The sequence below is a fragment of the Artemia franciscana genome, chromosome 6, assembly GCF_032884065.1.
Source record: "Artemia franciscana chromosome 6, ASM3288406v1, whole genome shotgun sequence".
Taxonomy (NCBI): Eukaryota; Metazoa; Arthropoda; class Branchiopoda; order Anostraca; family Artemiidae; genus Artemia; species Artemia franciscana.
The window spans coordinates 24,994,858-25,017,768 of record NC_088868.1 but is presented as its reverse complement, the minus strand read 5'-3'; the positions used below and the strand labels follow the sequence as shown (position 1 = coordinate 25,017,768).

Genomic DNA, 22,911 nt, shown 5'->3' with positions numbered 1-22,911 from the left:
CTCATAAAAGTAATTGGAAAAAAACATAGGATAATTTTGCTCCTTGGTTGCATGTTCCGCGCGAGAAATAGAAAACCTTGTTTTTTTATAATCACTGACCGCGTGTCCTTTTATCGTATTATTAGTCCCTTGAGGTTGTTTCTCCTCTTTAACCACACTAAGTTCTTTAAAGCAAAACACTATGTAAAGGAGTTAGAATCATCTGATTTTCTTTTCCCTGTAAGATCAGCTTATTAGTAATGAAGTCCTTATGAATAGAATTCCCGTTGAACCTAAACCAAAATCAACTAAAAGCGGTTTTCAAAATAAATTAAAAAAATTTGCGAAACTTGGACGATTAGACTTTTATAAATGGTCTGGTTCGTTTGATTTATAAAACCTTCAGTTTTTTCCCATTTCGTAGTTTCCGTGTTTTTTTTTTGTTTTTTTTTACGAGATAATTTTGTGACAGCCCTACAATTGAATAAGTAACATTACTTCTGTATCTAGTTAACTTGTATTTTTTCAAGAAAGTTTTAATACTTACATCATGACGAACAACTTGTTTCATATCACTCATTTCTTCATTTTCTTCAGCATCAGTTCCATCCTGTAACTCGGTATAATCCAGTCTCCAATTGAAAAGGAAAAATAGGATAAACAAGTTAGTGAATGGCTAAATCGATCATTCACAATTCGAGAAGAGCTACTTTGCAATCCAATGTTAAAAAAAAATATTTTGCGTACGTAATGTAAATTATATTCCCTAAAAATTGAACGCTAAAATTATAAGCAATAATGAAAGGCGTACCCATAAAGTTGAACCTTCAAATCTAAAAAGAGAATTAAAACAGTATTTATGATTTTAAAAAAAGAATAAAACATAAAACTAGAAAACATAAAAACAGTCTGCCATTATATCTCAGATCAGGAAACTAGGAAGTTTTATTTTTATGCAAGTTTTATTTTATAACACCATTTTGACTTATAAAGAATTCACAAACAATTGTAAATTTTTATTTTGCTGCTAGCATGCAGAACACAAGTATTATCCTCTCCATGGTTTTAAGGAGGCCCGTAGGCACTACTCTTTTCTTCTTCACTGTTAATCATGAAGAAGGTAGTAGCATCCTCCACATGGTTTTAAGAAAGCCCATAGGGGATACTCTTTTCTTCTTCACCGTTAATCACAAAGAAGGTTTAACGGCGATTAGATCAAGCCTGTTACGTCATAGGATAAAACAATTTTTTAACTGCAAGTAAGGAGCGAAATTAAAACTCAAAACGAACAGAAATAATTCCGTATACGAAAGGGGTTGTCCCCTCCTCAACACCTCACTCTTTACGCTAAAGTTTGACTCTTTCTCACAGCTTTAATTCTTAAAATAATAGAAAACTTTAGCGTAAAGAGCGAGGCGTTGAGGAGGGGACAGCCCCTTTTATGTACGGAATAATTTCTGTAATTTGCCCCCTCGTCAATACCTCGCTCTTCGCACTCATGCTTGAATTTTGTCCCAATTCTTTAAGAATGACCCCTGAATCACAAAGGCCGTAGAATAAATAGTTGAAATTACTAAAATACTTTAGCGTAAAGAGCGAGGTATTGTAGAGGAGACGAGCCCCCTTATATGCGTAATAATTTCTATTCGTTTTAGGTTTTAAAGTTGCTCCTTACTTCCAGCTGAAAACTTTTTTTTATTTGTTTTCTCGTTGTTTTTTCAAATAATGCTAGAAAATCCTGCGCTCCCTTCAAGGAAATTCTCTTCCCTCGAGATAAATTCCTCCATGGAAAGATCCTCACACGTAACCTACCTCCCCCCCCCCGACCAACACCCCCCTCCTTAACGCGAAAAAATCCTGCTGAAAACGTCTGTACACTTCTCAATAACCATTACTATATTTAAACAATGGATAAAGTTTGTAACTTGCATCCCCTCCCCCGGGGACTGTGGGGGATTAAGTCATCCCGAAAGATATAATTATTAGGTTTTGCCTATGCTGAAAAAATGGATATCTCTAAATTTTGATCGGATGACTTTGGGAAAAAATGAGCGTGGGAGGGGGCCTAGGTGCCCTCTAATTTTTTTGGTCACTTGAAAAGGGCACTAGAACTTTTAGAACTTTTTTCTGTTAGAATGAGCCCTCTCGCGACATAAAAAGAACAAAAAGAGAACAAAGAACAAAACAGAGACACATTTTTAGATTGCGAATTTCATGCTTATTTCCATGGTTCGCGTTTCTTACAATTCATTCACAGCCCTACTCTAATGGTCTCATTTAACCCTAGGCTACATAAAGAAACAAACCAAACAAATGATGAAATTATTCCTTTATAATATGCAGCAAGCATTAATGAATCATTTTACCTTGTTTTTCCACTTTTTTCTGTTTCTGAATCAATTTTCATCAATTATTACGTTATTTATTTCTACAATTTTAAAGCATTGAGTAAAATCTTAAGAGAACATATGAGAATGGAAAGGACCAGCCCAACCTGTATACAAGACAGTTTAGGGACACTCCCCCTCCCCCCAAAGCGGAAAAATCATAATTGTGTACAATTCTATCCAAAATTTCGAATTATTAAACATTTCGTCGTTTTGGTCGATTGAATCACCTCCTCCCCTTAAAAAAATGCTTACGTAAGTTCCAGGAAAGGTACAATAGATCCTCAATGAAAAACGTACTGATCTCGTTAATTTTCCTTTTTACACAGCTTTGTTTCCTTAGGTGCTCTTTAGATTTTATATCATTTGTTTTGTTTTGTTTTTATTTCATTTCATTTTAATGTTTTTATCATCTCTTCCTTAACTTTTTTTTATTTCTTAATTCATGAGGTTATTATTATGACGATTTTGATTTACTGTTTGAGTTAATTTTGTATTTTGTCAACAACACAGATATCACCTATTAGTATCTGATATTCGTTGTTTCTATTTATATATACTTAAATTACTTCAATATTAGCATTTCGCAACCCACGAGCAAAACTATCCTACCCCTTGTTCAGAGAAAAATAATTCACAGACAAACACAATTGAAGATTCTGAACGCTCCTTTTCAAATATTCCGTAGTCCATATCACAATATAGATTAAATATACAAACAGTAGCGAAAAGTTTCTCCAAATATGACACACATCATAGCGCGGTGAATGGGAAGCTCCCAGTACGCCAGAGCCACAGCAAAAATATTTATATAACGTTATATAACGTTTATATATATATATATATATATATATATATATATATATATATATATATATATATATATATATATATACTAGCTGCTCCAAACACCTAGTTGGTGGGGCGCTTCGCGCCCCCCCCAAGCCCCCCCGCGCGCGTAAGTCGTTACGCGCCATATTAGTTACGCGCCATTGTAGTTGTGTCCCTGTGTCCCACCTGTGAATATAGATAGATTTATATATTTGTTTCAAACTACGTAAAAATTGCGAATATACAACATTTTTGGCTTTCCCACTACTGGGAGCTTTCCGTTTCCAATTGCCAGCAATTGATCTGAAAATGTTTGACCAGAGTCATCGTTTTGCAATCGGACACGCATATTTGTAGTTAATATTAATATTTTTACGTGTGCCCATAAATTAGAATTTTTCAGGCAAGCATTCATTTCGTCTGCAGGAGTTAAACTACGTAAAAATTGCGAATATACAACATTATTGGCTTTCCCATTGTCTGTGCATATACAAAGCCGTATGTACTAATAATGACGTCATATGCAAACGCTCTTTTTACAAACAAACAAACATGCATACTTAACCGCTTCATTTGGTTCCAAAACTGTGTCGATTGACTTGTAAAGGACTGCCTGGTCTCGAATCTTGGTCAAAACAATATTGTTGATTTCGTGGACGTCTATATTTTTGGGTGCGAGAATCGCTCTTTCACTTAGCCATTTATTATTTTTATAGTTTTTTAGAATATTCGGAAATACTTTTTCAATCAATTCATTTTTGGAAGTCACTAAATTACATAAATCAGCAGGTAGTTGTATACGTCCTGAAATTGAGTATCGTATCATAAATGTCTTTTTGTTCCGACGTTAACTTGGAAATGTTATTTTGTACACACGACAATAGATCACTCGTACTGTAACTTTGTTCACGATCCAATTCTACACATGTCGAAACAGCAGCGATACGGTTAGATGAAGGCATTCCCAAATCCTGAAGAGGTTTATTTGCCATACGTACGCACAAATCTTCTATAATAACTAAAGTGTAGTTATAAATTTCTGAAGTAAAATCAAAAGTCATATCTGACGTCTCTAACTGTTTTCGATGGAGTATATCTACGGACATTTTTTACTTATATTTTCGCCATAACTCTGTAGGAGCTGATGGAGAGCAAGTTGTTAAAATGATGCCAAACAATGCACGAATTTCACTTGGGGTTGACGTTTCGCACGCGTCATTGATGCAGTTATCCCAGTGTTGGTCATTCTCCAATAAATTCAGAGCTTGGCATGCACTACGGTAAGTGTCATGTATAGTACCGTTTACAGTTCTCAAATACTCAAAGGATGTCGGACCGGGTACATTCACCAAAAGCAGGCGTAGAAAGAAGCATTCATGTTGATTGGGGTGACCGGTGTAGAGTCTTCCTATCATGGTATCTTTGAAGATGGTAGGTTGGCCGTCGACTGACTTACCCTGTTTTCGACGTTCAAATACTTTATTTTTAGTATTCCACGTGTAATACGAAGGCACTTCAGTATACAGCAGTTTTTTTGCAAAAGAATCATTTTTGCAAAGCGAAAAAAAAGCTGTTAATTTTGTATCCGGTGGATTCAGGGCTCTTTGTTGCACGTTGGTTTCCGAGAAATAAACACGTTGACCATTCTGTAAATGTACCGCTAAGTGAACAACAGCTGGACTACGTTCATGTATCGGAAATGAAAGAATTCGCCAAACAGCTTCATTACTGCTTATGTATCTTCCAGCCTGATATTGTACGATTTCGTCGAAATCTTTGATTTTTGGCTGCAAGCCAAAAACTGCCATGTCACTGCCTTTGTTGACGTATTTACATATGTATTTGATTGCCTTTACGGAGTTACAGTATTCAACGTTTATGTGTGCATTAAATGTTTTTGATAATAATGGGGAATATGGAACAACCCACTGGTTATCTACTTCGATGGTGGTACCGTTGCCATTGTAGGTTCTTCAGTCATTTTACAATTAGAAATTTCTCTTTCAACGGTCTTCTTACAATTAAAAATTTGTCTTTGAACGATATTCTTAAATACCTGTGTCCTGGTCGTCATTTGTGTCCCGGTATCCCAGTCTGTAATTTCTCTTTGAGTGTCCCGGTCGTTATTTATATTCCCTCTGTCCCGGTCGTCATTTGTGTCCCGGTCTGTAATTTCTCTTTGAGTGTTTTTCTTTTTAGTATTTTTTAGTTTTTTACATTTTTTCTTTTTTCAGTTTTCTTTTTCTTCTTTATTTTTCAGCTTCACTATGAAATAAATATCGCCGAACCTTTGTTTTTTTAACTAAAATCTGGTAGGCATTGATGACCTTATCCAAGTCAAAATCCCAAACCCAATCATCATCGCTATCATTTTCAGTTTTGATATGTTTTGACTCTCGCTGTCCAGGTGGATCTTCATCTAACTGCGCGGTTTTGCGTTCTTTAGCCTCAAGCCTGTTTCCTTGCTGTTCTTTTGATTCCTCGGCACGCTTTCTTTTCTGACTTTCTCTAGTTTTTTGGCATAGACTCTTTGAGCATCTTCATCGGCTTTTGCCATGGCAAGTTCATCAGTCATTGTAAACTTAAACATTAATAGATTTCTACGTGAACATATGTCTTAAATATCTTGAATGACGTCACCGTCAAAGCAAAAATGACGACAACTAATTTCATGACGTCAGCCGACACAGAAACATGACGTCACCTGATCCACAGATCCACAGACAGACAACTTATTTTTATATATATAGAAGATATATATATATATATATATATATATATATATATATATATATATATATATGTATATATATATATATATATATATATATATATATATATATATATGTATATATATATATATATATATATATATATATATATATATATATATATGTATATATATATATATATATATATATATATATATATATATATATATATATATATATATACATGTATGTATATATATATATATATATATCTATATATATAAAAATAAGTTGTCTGTCTGAAGATGCTCAAAGAGTCTATGCCAAAAAACTTGCTGCTGATAGAGAAAGTCAGAAAAGAAAGCGTGCCGAGGAATCAAAAGAACAGCAAGGAAACAGGCTTGAGGCTAAAGAACGCAAAACCGCGCAGTTAGATGAAGATCCACCTGGACAGCGAGAGTCAAAACATATCAAAACTGAAAATGATAGCGATGATGATTGGGTTTGGGATTTTGACTTGGATAAGGTCATCAATGCCTACCAGATTTTAGTTAAAAAAACAAAGGTTCGGCGATATGTATTTCATAGTGAAGCTGAAAAATAAAGAAGAAAAAGAAAACTGAAAAAAGAAAAAATGTAAAAAATACTAAAAAGAAAAAACACTCAAAGAGAAATTACAGACCGGGACACAAATGATGACCGGGACCGAGAGAATATAAATAACGACCGGGACACTCAAAGAGAAATTACAGACTGGGATACCGGGACACAAATGACGACCGGGACACAGGGAATATAAATGACGACCAGGACACAGATATTTAAGAATATCGTTCAAAGACAAACTTTTAATTGTAAAAAGACCGTCGAAAGAGAAATTTCTAATTGTAAAATGACTGAAGAACCTACAATGGCAACGGTACCACCATCGAAGTAGTTAACCAGTGGGTTGTTCCATATTCCCCATTATTATCAAAAACATTTAATGCACACATAAACGTTGAATACTGTAACTCCGTAAAGGCAATCAAATACATATGTAAATAGGTCAACAAAGGCAGTGACATGGCAGTTTTTGGCTTGCAGCCCGAAATCAAAGATTTCGACGAAATTGTACAATATCAGGCTGAAAGATACATAAGCAGCAATGAAGCTGTTTGGCGAATTCTTTCATTTCCGATACATGAACGTAGTCCAGCTGTTGTTCACTTAGCGGTACATTTACAGAATGGTCAACGTGTTTATTTCTCGGAAACCAACGTGCAACAAAGAGTCCTGAATCCACCGGATACAAAATTAACAGCTTTTTTTTTCGCTTTGCAAAAATGATTCTTTTGCAAAAAATGCTGTATACTGAAGTGCCTTCGTATTACACGTGGAATACTAAAAATAAAGTATTTGAACGTCGAAAACAGGGTAAGTCAGTCGACGGGCAACCTACCATCTTCAAAGATACCACGATAGGAAGACTCTACACCGTTCACCCCAATCAACATGAATGCTTCTTTCTACGCCTGCTTTTGGTGAATGTACCCGGTCCGACATCCTTTGAGTATTTGAGAACTGTAAACGGTACTATACATGCCACTTACCGTAGTGCATGCCAAGCTCTGAATTTATTGGAGAATGACCAACACTGGGATAACTGCATCAATGACGCGTGCGAAAAGTCAACCCCAAGTCAAATTCGTGCATTGTTTGGCATCATTTTAACAACTTGCTCTCCATCAGCTCCTACAGAGTTATGGGGAAAATATAAGTCAAAAATGTCCGAAGATATACTCCATCGAAAACAGTTAGAGATGTCAGATATGACTTTTGATTTTACATCAGAAATTTATAACTACACTTTAGTTATTATAGAAGATTTGTGCGTACGTATGGCAAACAAACCTCTTCAGGATTTGGGAATGCCTTCACCTAACCGTATCGCTGCTGTTTCGACATGTGTAGAATTGGATCGTGAACAAAGTTACAGTACGAGTGATCTATTGTCGTATGTACAAAATAACATTTCCAAGTTAACTTCGGAACAAAAAGACATTTATGATACGATAGACTCAATTTCAGGACGTATACAACTACCTGCTGATTTCTGTAATTTAGTGACGTCCAAAAATGAATTGATTGAAAAAGTATTTCCGAATATTCTAAAAATTATAAAAATAATAAATGGCTAAGTGAAAGAGCGATTCTCGCACCCAAAAATATAGACGTCCACGAAATCAACAATATTGTTTTGACCAAGATTCGAGACCAGGCAGTCCTTTACAAGTCAGTCGACACAGTTTTGGAACCAAATGAAGCGGTTAATTATCCATCTGAATTTTTAAATTCCATAGATCTTTCAGGGTTTCCACCACACGTGCTACAACTAAAAATAGGCGTACCAATAATACTTTTAAGAAATATCAGCCCACCAAAGCTTTGCAATGGCACGTGACTTGCCGTAAATAAAAACAATGGAAAACCTAATAGAGGCCACAATCTTCACAGGGCCTTTTGAGGGTGAGGCTGTTCTTATTCCTCGCATTCCCATGATTCCAACGGATCTGCCTTTTCAATTTAAAAGATTGCAATTCCCAATTCGATTAGCATTTGCAATCACCATTAACAAAGCTCAAGGTCAATCATTAGAAAAATGTGGTTTAGATCTTAATACTGATTGTTTTTCCCATGGACAATTGTACGTTGCATGTTCGAGGGTCGGTACACCTGACAATCTATTTATATGCAGCGACAATTGGACAGCGGAGAATGTTGTATATTCGCAAGTTTTACGCAGTTAATTTGTATTGTATCTATCTATCTATCTATATAAAAACGAGTTGTGTGTATGCATGTTTGTTTGTTTGTAAAAAGAGCGTTTGCATATGACGTCATTATTAGTACATATGGCTTTGTATATGCACAGACAATGGGAAAGCCAAGAATGTTGTATATTCGCAATTTTTACGTAGTTTAACTCCTGCAGACGAAATGAATGCTTGCCTAAAAAATTCTAATTTATGGGCACACGTAAAAATATTAAAATTAACTACAAATATGCGTGTCCGATTGCAAAACGATGACTCTGGTCAAACATTTTCAGATCAATTGCTGGCAATTGGAAACGGAAAGCTCCCAGTAGTGGGAAAGCCAAAAATGTTGTATATTCGCAATATTTACGTAGTTTGAAACACATATATAAATCTATCTATATTCACAGGTGGGACACAGGGACACAACTACAATGGCGCGTAACAAATATGGCGCGTAGCGACTTACGCGCGCGGGGGGCTTGGGGGGCGCGAAGCGCCCCACCAACTAAGTGCTGGGGTGGCGCGAAGCGCCACCCCAACAGCTAGTATATATATATATATATATATATATATATATATATATATATATATATATATATATATATATATATATATATATATATATATATATATATATATATATATATATATCTGCTGTGGACGGAACAATACTTTAAGTTGCTACTTTCACATTTAATCAGATCTTTCCCGTCGTAATGCACTAAACATTTGTTATTGCACATGCACAAAGAGGCGGAGTCATGAAGAGAGGTCTAGATTGATGTGTTCAAAAATCTTTAATGGAGAGTATATGACTTTTCGCTACTGTTCATATATAAATTTATACAGTGGTAAATAATATAAGATTATAATCAGCTTCATTTTTTCTTCATTTGTTTATGGTTGTGAAAAAAAAACAGGATAGGAAAATTCCCCTGAGGGATAATTTTGCTTTCAGGATAAGTGCTGAGCTGCTAATTAAAACAAAACTGGATTTTCTGTTGCTGCGGAACCGTGATTCATGCACGGGTCCCTCCGGCCATTCGAAAGAAAGGGACAAATTATGCCAAATGGCAAAAGAGCTCTAAAAAACGTTTTTCTGTTCCCAGATCTGATTTTTTTTTTTTTTCAATATTTTTCTAGCCGCTATTAGAAGACGCTGACACTCCCAGATGAATAAAAATATACATACCTGTTACTCGTCAGAACAAAGAAATGAGGTTGCCACTCTTTCTCCTCTTTATCTTCCAGAAGAAGAATTCCATTTCTAATAGAATTACTCAGATCTAAATCTTTTCCATAATCTTCAATCTTCGGGATATTTGGCTGCTCATCATAGCTCACTCCATCAGGTAACTTTTTATGTTTCAAAATAATCTTCCTCTTCAACATATTTGGACTAGGCATATCAATATCACACCCACCAACAGGTGCAACAAGTAACATCGAACCAAAAACTTCAGAAAAAAGCTGAGCCATTTTTCTCTGCTGTGGCAATGAGCAATGGTCTTCAATTGAAAGAATTACTGGATATTCCGAAACAGTAAATGCATGATCACGGATAGCTTTAATCACATCGTGAAATCTAATGCGGGTGGTTAGGGTATGACCATGGTATATAAAAGGGACACCGTCTGGACCATCCCAACAATCTAATTCAATACATCGACAGTTCATAAGCAAGCATCTTATATAGGCTTCAACTGAGCTTTCACTAGAAAACTGATCCCCCGTGAGGTATGTATTATGCGAAGAGGATATCCAATAATGAGCGAGGGGTCGAGACATATCTTGGTTGACATTATTATGCACAGGATCCCAGACACTGTTCTCTTTAGAGAATAAATAATTTACAAATTCTATAGGAGTAAAATGAGGTTCATTAGCAGAATGTCTATGTTCAGGCAAGAAAAGTCTCATATAATTCCCTAAATTTTTCAGATCTTGGCCAATAGGCTCAAATTGCTCTTCGAGAAGAAATTTCTGAAAATCATGAATGGATAAAATCTTTGCTAAAAAAAAATCACTAAATAATGAATGATCGAAGACTAATTTGTTAAATAGGTTTGTAAAATCATCAAATAAAAGTTCTCCAGACTTTTTTGAGTCACACTCATTAAATAGTTCCCTGAGTTTGTTATTAGCAATTTTGCAATTAACAAGGGGCAAGAGCTGTTTAATTTCCTTGACGGTCACTTTACTTTTTCCATTTTCCATATTTATGAATTCTCTACATAACCAACTTTCAAGAAGCAAAGGGTATGATAGACACTGGTACATGGTTGCCATATTTCGAATGACGCAAACCCATTGCAAGCATTCTTGCTCTGAAGAGGCTGAAACAAAAGAAAAAGCTCAAACTTGGAAGAAACAAAAGCGAAAAACATACTTAGAGTAAGTGTTTTCCTGGTAACGAAATTTACTTATACCCTTTGTATTTATTGTACTTATGTAAAGCTGAAATCAACTCATATAGCCTACATTATATTTGCGATAGCTATGAAGCTGAAATTTACTTATACCCGTTGTATTTACGATAGCTACATGAAGATGAAATTTACTTAAACCCGTTGTATTTACTTTGCTACATGAAGATCAGATTTACTTAAACCCGTTGTATTTACAATAGCTATGTGACGCTGGAATTTACTCATATACGTTATATTTAAGATATATATAAATACTAGCTGTTGGGGTGGCGCTTCGCGCCACCCCAACACCTAGTTGGTGGGGGCGCTTCGCAACCCCCCCCCCAAGCCCCCCCGCGCGCGTAAGTCGTTACGCGCCATATTAGTTACGCGCCATTGTAGTTGTGTCCCTATGTCCCACCTGTGAATATAGATAGATATATATATATATATATATATATATATATATATATATATATATATATATATATATATATATATATATATATATATATATATATATATATATGTTTTTAACTACGTAAAACTTTCGAATATACAACATTCTTTGTCTGTGCATATAAATAGATTGTCAGGTTTACCGACTCTTGAACATGCAACATATAATGGTCCATGGGAAAACAATCCGTATTCAGATCTATACCTCATGATTCTAATGATTGCCCTTGAGTTTTGTTGATGGTGATTGCTAATCGACCATTCCCTGAGTCACCATCGTCATTTATATATCCTTCTGTGCACCCCGGCGTCCCCTTTGTAGTTTTGTCCCTGTGTCCCGGTCGTCATTTATATTCCCTGTGTCCCGGTCGTCATTTGTGTCCCGGTGTCCCAGTCTGTGATTTCTCTTTGAATGTCCCGGGCGTCATTTATATTCCTCGTGTCCCGGTCGTCATTTATATCCCCCTGTGCCCCCCGGCTTCCCCGTTGTAGTTGTGTCATTTATATTCCCTGTGTCCCGGTCGTCATCCCGGTATACATTCGTTTTTGAATTGGTATATGATGAAATAAATTTTTAATTTTTTCCCTTTTTTCCTTTTAGTTTTTTTTTATTGGTTTTGACCTTTTTTTTAGGTTTTTTAGTTTTTATCTTTTTTAGTTTTTTTATTTTTATTTATATTTTTTTAGTTTTCTTTTTCTCCTTTATTTTTCAGTTTTTTTCCTTTTTTTAGTTTTTTTTTCTTTTTTAGTTCTTTTAGTTTTTACCTTTTTTAGTTTTTTTTAGTTTTTTAGATGAAAATTTTTTTTAGTTTTTTCCTTTTTTTTCTTTTTAGTTTTTTATTGGTTTTTGCCTTTTTTTAGCTTTTTTAGTTTTTTTTTTCGTTTTTTCTCTTCTATTTTTCAGTTTTTTCCTTTTTTTTAGTTTTTAGTTTTTTTAGTTTTTTACCTTTTTTTAGTTTTTTTAGTTTTTTAGCTTTTTTATTTTTTTTATTAGTTTTTAGTTTTTTTTTGTAGTTTTTCTGAAGTTTTCATCTTTTTAGTTTTTTTATTTTTATTTATATTTTTTTAGTTTTCTGTTTCTCCTTTATTTTTCAGTTTTTTTCCTTTTTTTAGTTTTTTTTTCTTTTTTAGTTCTTTTAGTTTTTACCTTTTTTAGTTCTTTAGATGAAAATTTTTTTCAGTTTTTTTCCTTTTTTTCTTTTTAGTTTTTTATTGGTTCTCTTCTATTTTTCAGTTTTTTCCTTTGTTTAGTTTTTTTTTTAGTTTTTAGTTTTTTTAGTTTTTTACCTTTTTTTAGTTTTTTTTAGTTTTTTAGCTTTTTTATTTTTTTTATTAGTTTTTAGTTTTTTTTTATAGTTTTTTTGAAGTTTTCATCTTTTTAGTTTTTTTATTTTTATTTATATTTTTTTAGTTTTCTTTTTCTCCTTTATTTTTCAGTTTTTTTCCTTTTTTTAGTATTTTTTCTTTCTTTTTTAGTTCTTTTAGTTTTTACCTTTTTAGTTTTTTTTAGTTTTTTAGATGAAAATTTTTTTTAGTTTTTTTCCTTTTTTTCTTTTTAGTTTTTTATTGGTTTTTACCTTTTTTTTAGCTTTTTTATTTCTTTTTTTTTCGTTTTTTCTCTTCTATTTTTCAGTTTTTTCCTTTTTTTTAGTTTTTTTTTAGTTTTTAGTTTTTTACCTTTTTTTTAGTTTTTTTAGTTTTTTAGCTTTTTTATTTTTTTTTTTAGTTTTTAGTTTTTTTTGTAGTTTTTGCCTTTTTTTTAGTTTTTTCAGTTTTTTTTTTTAGTTTTTTACCTTTTTTAGCCTAACCAGGATTTGAACCTTTAACTACGTAAAACTTTCGAATATACAACATTCTTTGTCTGTGCATATAAATAGATTGTCAGGTTTACCGACTCTTGAACATGCAACATATAATGGTCCATGGGAAAACAATCCGTATTCAGATCTATACCTCATGATTCTAATGATTGCCCTTGAGCTTTGTTGATGGTGATTGCTAATCGACCATTCCCTGAGTCACCATCGTCATTTATATATCCCCCTGTGCACCCCGGCGTCCCCTTTGTAGTTTTGTCCCTGTGTCCCGGTCGTCATTTATATTCCCTGTATCCCGGTCGTCATTTGTGTCCCGTTGTCCCAGTCTGTGATTTCTCTTTGAATGTCCCGGGCGTCATTTATATTCCTCGTGTCCCGGTCGTCATTTATATCCCCCTGTGCCCCCCGGCTTCCCCGTTGTAGTTGTGTCATTTATATTCCCTGTGTCCCGGTCGTCATCCCGGTATACATTTGTTTTTGAATTGGTATATGATGAAATAAATTTTTAATTTTTTCCCTTTTTTTCCTTTTAGTTTTTTTTTTTTATTGGTTTTGACCTTTTTTTTAGGTTTTTTAGTTTTTATCTTTTTTAGTTTTTTTATTTTTATGTATATTTTTTTAGTTTTCTTTTTCTCCTTTATTTTTCAGTTTTTTTCCTTTTTTTAGTTTTTTTTTCTTTTTTAGTTCTTTTAGTTTTTACCTTTTTTAGTTTTTTTTAGTTTTTTAGATGAAAATTTTTTTTAGTTTTTTCCTTTTTTTTCTTTTTAGTTTTTTATTGGTTTTTGCCTTTTTTTTTTAGCTTTTTTAGTTTTTTTTCGTTTTTTCTCTTCTATTTTTCAGTTTTTTCCTTTTTTTTAGTTTTTTTTTAGTTTTTAGTTTTTTTAGTTTTTTACCTTTTTTTAGATTTTTTAGTTTTTTAGCTTTTTTATTTTTTTTATTAGTTTTTAGTTTTTTTTTGTAGTTTTTCTGAAGTTTTCATCTTTTTAGTTTTTTTATTTTTATTTATATTTTTTTAGTTTTCTTTTTCTCCTTTATTTTTTAGTTTTTTTCCTTTTTTTAGTTTTTTTTTCTTTTTTAGTTCTTTTAGTTTTTACCTTTTTTGTAGTTTTTGCCTTTTTTTAGTTTTTTCAGTTTTTTTTTTAGTTTTTTATTGGTTTTTACCTTTATTTTAGCTTATTTTTCAGTTTTTTTCTTTTTTTTTAGTTTTTTTTAGTTTTTAGTTTTTTTTAGTTTTTTACCTTTTTTTAGTTTTTTTAGTTTTTTACCTTTTTTTAGTTTTTTTAGTTTTTTTAGTTTTTTAGCTTTTTTATTTTTTTTATTAGTTTTTAGTTTTTTTTGTAGTTTTTGCCTTTTTTTAGTTTTTTTAGTTTTTTAGCTTTTTTATTAGTTTTTAGTTTTTTTTGTAGTTTTTGCCTTTTTTTAGTTTTTTTAGTTTTTTAGCTTTTTTATTTTTTTTATTAGTTTTTAGTTTTTTTTGTAGTTTTTGCCTTTTTTTAGTTTTTTCAGTTTTGACGTCACCTGATCCAGTTTTTTCAGGTGACGTCACCTGATCCATCCACAGACAGACAGACAACTTATTTTTATATATATAGATATATATATATATATATATATATATATATATATATATATATATATATATATATATATATATATATATATATATATATATATATATATATATATATATATATATATATATATATATATATATATATATATATATATATATATATATATATATATATATATATATATATATATATATATATATATATATATATATATATATATCTATATATATAAAAATAAGTTGTCTGTGGATCTGTGGATGGATCAGGTGACGTCACCTGAAAAAACTGGATCAGGTGACGTCAAAACTAAAAAAACTAAAAAAAGGCAAAAACTACAAAAAAAACTAAAAACTAATAAAAAAAATAAAAAAGCTAAAAAACTAAAAAAACTAAAAAAAGGCAAAAACTACAAAAAAAAACTAAAAACTAATAAAAAAGCTAAAAAACTAAAAAAACTAAAAAAAGGCAAAAACTACAAAAAAAACTAAAAACTAATAAAAAAAATAAAAAAGCTAAAAAACTAAAAAAACTAAAAAAAAGGTAAAAAACTAAAAAAACTAAAAACTAAAAAAAACTAAAAAAAAGGAAAAAACTGAAAAATAAGCTAAAATAAAGGTAAAAACCAATAAAAAACTAAAAAAAAACTGAAAAAACTAAAAAAAGGCAAAAACTACAAAAAAAAACTAAAAACTAATAAAAAAAGTAAAAAAGCTAAAAAACTAAAAAAACTAAAAAACTAAAAAAAGGTAAAAAACTAAAAAAAATAAAAAATAAAAAAAAACTAAAAAAAGGAAAAAACTAAAAAAACTAAAAAAAAGGAAAAAACTACAAAAAAAACTAAAAACTAATAAAAAAAATAAAAAAGCTAAAAAACTAAAAAAACTAAAAAAACTAAAAAAAGGTAAAAAACTAAAAAAGCTTAAAACTAAAAAAAAACTAAAAAAAAGGAAAAAACTGAAAAATAAGCTAAAATAAAGGTAAAAACCAATAAAAAACTAAAAAAAAACTGAAAAACTAAAAAAAGGCAAAAACTACAAAAAAAACTAAAAACTAATAAAAAAAGTAAAAAAGCTAAAAAACTAAAAAAACTAAAAAAACTAAAAAAAGGTAAAAAACTAAAAAAATAAAAAATAAAAAAAAACTAAAAAAAAGGAAAAAACTGAAAAATAAGCTAAAATAAAGGTAAAAACCAATAAAAAACTAAAAAGAAAAAAAGGAAAAAACTAAAAAAAATTTTCATCTAAAAAACTAAAAAAAACTAAAAAAGGTAAAAACTAGATTAAAGTAATTCGAAAAAAGAAAAATGGTAAAAAACTAAAAAAAAACTAAAAAGAAAAAACTAAAAAAAAAATTAAAAATTGAAAAAATAAAAAAAAGAAAAAACCCAAAAAGAAAAAACATAAAAAAATAAAAAAGATAAAAAACTAAAAAAAACTAAAAAAGCTAAAAAACTAAAAAAAAAGAAAAAACTAAACAAACTGGGAATTGCATAAATATTTCAATATATTTTGACAATATATATAAAAATAAGTTGTCTGTCCATTACGCCAGATTATATCTTCTATATATATAAAAGAAAACAAACTAGAATGTAAAAACTGGAAATTGCATAAATATTTCGAAATATTTTGACAATAGGTTAAAGTAATTCGAAAAAACAAAAATGGTAAAAAACTAAAAACAAAACTAAAAAGAAAAAACTAAAAAAAAACTAAATAAAAAATTAAAAAAAGAAAAAAACTTAAAAAGGAAAAATGTAAAAAAAATAAAAAGGTAAAAAACTAAAAAGAAAAAAAAACTAAAAAAAACCTAAACAGCTAAAAAAAAAGAAAAAACTAAAAAAAATGGGAATTCCACAAATGTTGACAAAAGATTAAGGTAATTCGAAAACCTTAAAACAGATACCCAAAATTTTGAGGTTTATTATCAATAAAAAGAAGAAACTTAAAAAAGAAAAACTAAAAAAGAAAAAAATAAGAAAAGAAAAAACTATAAAAGAAAAAAAACTGAAATGAAACTGTATCTATATATCTATATAAATGACGACCAGGACACTCTAAGAGAAATTACAGACTGGGATACCGGGACACAAATGACGACCGGGACACAGGGAATATAAATGACGACCTGGACACAGGGATACAACTCCAACGGGGACGCCGGGGGCACAGGGGGATATATAGATGACGACGGGGACACAGGGAATGTTCGATTAGCAATCACCATCAACAAAGCTCAAGGGCAATCGTTAGAAAAATGCGGTATAGATATGAATACGAATTGTTTTCCCATGGACAATTATTATGTTGCATGTTCAAGAGTTGGTAAACCTGACAATCTATTTATATGGACAGACAATAGGACAGCGAAGAATGTTGTATATTCGCAAGTTTTACGTAGTTAAATATATATCTATATATATAAAAATAAGTTGTCTGTGTGTGGATCTGTGGATCAGGTGACGTCATGTTTGTCCGCATATGACGTCTGAATTATTTCACACTAATACAAAAGAAGAAAAAAACTAAAAAAGGTAAAAACTACAAAAAAAACTAAAAAGAAAAAAAAACTAAAAAAGCTGAAAAACTAAAAAAAACTAAAAAAAGGTAAAAATCTAATAACTAAAAAAAACTGAAAAAAATAAAAAAAGGCAAAAACTACAAAAAAAATAAAAACTAATAAAAAAATAAAAAAGCTAAAAAACTAAAATAACTAAAAAAAAACTAAAAAAAGGTAAAAAACTAAAAAAAACTAAAAACTAAAAAAGAAAAAAACTAAAAAAAAGGAAAAAACTGAAAAATAAAAGAGAAAAAGAAAACTAAAAAAATATGAATAAATATATATAATGACGACCAGGACATAAGTAAAAAAAAAAAACTAAAAAAACTAAAAAAATGGTAAAAACTACAAAAAAACTAAAAACTAATAAAAAAACTAAAAAATCTAAATAAACTAAAAAAGAAAAAAAAGAAAAAAGGAAAAAAATAAAGGAGAAAAACAAAACTAAAAAACGAATGTATATACAGACCGGGACACCGGGATACAAATGACGACCGGGACACAGGGAATATAAATGACGACCGGGACACAGGGACACAACTACAATGGGGACGCCGGGGGGCACAGGGGGATATAAATGACGACCGGGACACCGGGACACAAGGAATATAAATGACGCCTGGGACACTCAAAGAGAAATCACAGACTGGAACACCGGGACACAAATGACGACCGGGACACAGGGAATATAAATGACGACCGGGACACAGGGACATAACTACAAAGGGGACGCCGGGGTGCACAGGGGGATATATAAATGACGATGGCGACTCAGGGAATGGTCGATTAGCAATCACCATCAACAAAGCTCAAGGGCAATCATTAGAATCATGAGGTATAGATCTGAATACGGATTGTTTTCCCATGGACCATTATATGTTGCATGTTCAAGAGTCGGTAAACCTGAAAATCTATTTATATGCACAGAGAATGGGACAGCATATATATATATATATATATATATATATATATATATATATATATATATATATATATATATATATATATATATATATATATATATATATATATATATATATATATATATATATATATCTATATTCACAGGTGGGACATAGGGACACAACTACAATGGCGCGTAACTAATATGGCGCGTAACGACTTACGCGCGCGGGGGGGCTTGGGGGGGCGCGAAGCGCCCCCACCAACTAGGTGTTGGGGTGGCGCGAAGCGCCACCCCAACAGCTAGTATATATATATATATATATATATATATATATATATATAATATATATTTATATAAAGCTAAAATTTGCTTAAGCCTGTTGCATTTACGATAGCTACATGAAGATGAAATTTACTTGGACCCGTTATATTTACAATAGATATATTACCTATATATACGTATATAGGTATATTTACAATTCACTCATACACTTTGTGTTGTAGCCGGTTTAAACAGTCTGGAAAACTGACAAGAGTTAGAGTAGCGTGAAGAAATCAAACTCTGTCAGTTAATAAATATATAAAAGAAGATAAATAAATATATGAAAAAGGGCCAGAAATAACCCGTACCTCATACTTGAGATAAAGTGAACACAAAACAATGGTTAAAAAGAGCAAAAGTTTTATTTTGAAAGAATTATGGTTTTGGCTATTAATTATATCGTTCTAAAAAGAAATGCATAAGAGATATATCTTGCAATAGAAGTAAAATCTCGCGTAATCTCCGTATTTAAATAAGAATTAAAGATATTAAAATAAACTAAGTAATAAATAATATGTGAGCAAACAAAATGTTCCAGAGTATTTAAATTATTACAGCGAGACTGAATGTCACACTGTAAAAACCAGTAAGCTTACATTATGATACTGAAAAGGAACAATTTATTTGTACTCACATCAAACGTGACTCGTTTACCATCTTGTTGGCACCTGGTACTAGCTATTTAATATGAATAAATTCATACAAGCAAAAACATCTCCAAAGCTATACCAAGAAGAGATTCAATCCATAATAAATAAATGATACATCCAATAACAAGAAATTATTACAGCATGTACGATACCTATATGAAGCTAAAAATTACTTAAACCTGTCGTATTTATGATGGCTACGTGAAGCTAATATTTACTTAAACCCGTTGTATTTACGATAGCTACATGAAGGTGAAATTTACTTAAACCCGTTGTATTTACGATAACTACATGAGCCTGAAATGTACTTAAACCAGTTGTATTTACAATAGCTACATGAAGCTGATATTTACTTCAACCCGTTGTATTTACGATAGCTACAGGTAGCTGAAATTTACTTAAACCTGTTGTATTTACGATAGCTACATGAAGCTGAAATTTACTTAAGACTGTTGTATTTACGATAGCTACATGAAGCTGATATTTACTTAAACCTGTTGTATTTACGATAACTGCATGAGCCTGAAATGTACTTAAACCAGTTGTATTTACGATAGCTACATGAAGCTGATATTTACTTCAACCCGTTGTATTTACGATAGCTACATGTAACTGAAATTTACTTAAACCCATTGTATTCACGATAACTACATGAGCTTGATATTTACTTAAACCTGTTGTATTTACGATAGCTACATGATGCTGATATTTACCAAAGCCCGTTGTATTTACGATAGCTACATGTAACTGAAATTTACTTAAGCCCATTGTATTTACGATAACTGCATGAGCCTGAAATGTACTTAAACCAGTTGTATTTACAATAGCTACACGAAGCTGAAATTCACTTAAACCTTTTGTATTTACGATAGCTACATGTAACTGAAATTTACTTAAGCCCATTGTATTTACGATAACTGCATGAGCCTGAAATGTACTTAAACCTGTTGTATTTACGATAGCTACATGAAGCTGATATTTACCTAAACCCATTGTATTTACGATAGCTACATGTAACTGAAATTTACTTAAGCCCATTGTATTTACGATAACTGCATGAGCCTGAAATGTACTTAAACCAGTTGTATTTACAATAACTACATGAAGCTGATATTTACTTCAACCCGTTGTATTTACGATAGCTACAGGTAGCTGAAATTTACTTAAACCTGTTGTATTTACGATAGCTACATGAAGCTGATATTTACTTAAAACACGTTGTATTTACGAGAGCTACATGTAGCTGAAATTTACTTAAGCCAGTTGTATTTACGATAGCTACATGAAGCTGATATTTACTTAAACGCGTTGTATTTACGATAACTACATGAAGCTGAAATTGACTTAAACCCGTTGCATTTCCGATAGCTACATGAAGCTGAAACTTACTCAAACCTGATGTATTTATAATAGCAATGTGTAATAGCGACGAAGACCACACTGCCTTTCCATCATAAACACCAAAAAACAAGAAGAACAATAGTGAATTTCTCAAGACCTTACCTCAGCGAAGTTCAACCAGGACTGATAATTAAGATGTCATGAAACGAGGCAATTCATTGAAATGAAAGAAAATGATTAAAAACATGTTTTTAATGCCAGCATAGCTTTTTTAGCTGCTGATCTCATAGGTTTATTTGTGACAGGTCCAAGGCCTGGGCCTGAGGACGGCCCAGGCCTTGGTCCAAGGGCCTGAGGACGGCCCTTGGACATAGGGCCGAAATTTTCATTCTAATTTGTTCCCCACTGTCTTGAGAAATTCCCTATTGTTCTTCTTGTTTTTTGGTGTTTATAACAGCAATGTGAAGCTGAAATTTACTCATATACGTTGCATTTAGAATAGCTATATAGCTACATGAAGACGAACTTTACTTAAACCCGTTGTATTTACAATAGCAATGTGAAGCTGAAATTTATTAATATACATTGTATATAAGATAGATATGTAAAGCAGAAATTTACTTAAAATCGTTGTATTTTCGATAGCTACATGAAGCTGAAATTTACTTAAACCCATTGCATTTTCGACAGCTATACGAAGTTGAAATTTACTTAGCCCCTTTGCAAATACAATAGCTATGTGATGCTGAAATTTACTTAGACCCACCGTATTTACAATAGCTATGTGAAGTTGAAATTTACTCATATACGTTGTATGTAAGATAGCTATATAAAGCTGAAATTGACTTATGCCCGTTGTATTTACAATAGCTATGTGAAGCTGAAATTTACTCATTAATGTTGTATGTAAGATAGCTATATAAAGCTAAAATTTACTTATGCCCGTTGTATTTACGATAGCTATGTGAAGCTGAAATTTACTCATATACGTTGCATTTAGAATAGCTATATAGCTACATGAAGACGAACTTTACTTAAACCCGTTGTATTTACAATAGCAATGTGAAGCTGAAATTTATTAATATACATTGTATATAAGATAGATATGTAAAGCAGAAATTTACTTAAAATCGTTGTATTTTCGATAGCTACATGAAGCTGAAATTTACTTAAACCCATTGCATTTTCGACAGCTATACGAAGTTGAAATTTACTTAGCCCCTTTGCAAATACAAATACAAATTTACTTATGCCCGTTGTATTTACAATAGCTATGTGAAGCTGAAATTTACTCATATACGTTGCATTTAGAATAGCTATATAGCTACATGAAGACGAACTTTACTTAAACCCGTTGTATTTACAATAGCAATGTGAAGCTGAAATTTATTAATATACATTGTATATAAGATAGATATGTAAAGCAGAAATTTACTTAAAATCGTTGTATTTTCGATAGCTACATGAAGCTGAAATTTACTTAAACCCATTGCATTTTCGACAGCTATACGAAGTTGAAATTTACTTAGCCCCTTTGCAAATACAATAGCTATGTAATGCTGAAATTTACTCATATACGTTGTATGTAAGATAGCTATATAAAGCTAAAATTTACTTATGCCCGTTGTATTTACAATAGCTATGTGAAGCTGAAATTTACTCATATAAGTTGCATTTAGAATAGCTATATAAAGCTGAAATTTACTTATGCCCGTTGTATTTACAATAGCTACGTGAAGCTGAAATTTATTCATATACGTTGTATGTAAGATAGCTGTATAAAACTAAAATTTACTTAAGTCCGTTGTATTTACAATAGCTATGTGAAGCTGAAATTTACTCATATACGTTGTATGTAAGATAGCTATATAAAGCTAAAATTTACTTATGCCCGTTGTATTTACAATAGCTATGTGAAGCTAAAATTTATTCATATACGTTGTATGTAAGATAGCTGTATAAAACTAAAATTTACTTAAGCCCGTTGTATTTACAATAGCTATGTGAAGCTGAAATTTACTCATATACGTTGTATGTAAGATAGCTATATAAAGCTAAAATTTACTTAAGCCCGTTGTATTTACAATAGCTATGTGAAGCTGAAATTTATTCATATACGTTGTATGTAAGATAGCTGTATAACAACTAAAATTTACTTAAGCCCGT

The 22,911-nt window shown here is 31.2% G+C and overlaps 1 protein-coding gene and 1 long non-coding RNA gene across 2 annotated transcripts in view; one reads left to right on the top strand and one right to left on the bottom strand.

The window, feature by feature from the left end:
- LOC136028234 (uncharacterized) overlaps window positions 1-16,409 on the top strand; it is a 92,774-nt gene extending 76,365 nt beyond the window's left edge. Inside the window, exon 2 of the long non-coding RNA XR_010617774.1 lies at window positions 15,234-16,409. This is a non-coding gene — a long non-coding RNA (uncharacterized LOC136028234). The remainder of the gene's footprint in view (window positions 1-15,233) is intronic.
- LOC136028227 (1-phosphatidylinositol 4,5-bisphosphate phosphodiesterase gamma-1-like) overlaps window positions 1-22,911 on the bottom strand; it is a 158,427-nt gene that overhangs the window by 123,003 nt on the left and 12,513 nt on the right. The window contains exons 4-5 of the mRNA XM_065705951.1: window positions 9,902-11,045; window positions 527-611 (exon numbers count right to left, since the gene is read on the bottom strand). Coding sequence (XP_065562023.1) covers window positions 527-611; window positions 9,902-11,045 — 1,229 coding nt within the window. The remainder of the gene's footprint in view (window positions 1-526; window positions 612-9,901; window positions 11,046-22,911) is intronic.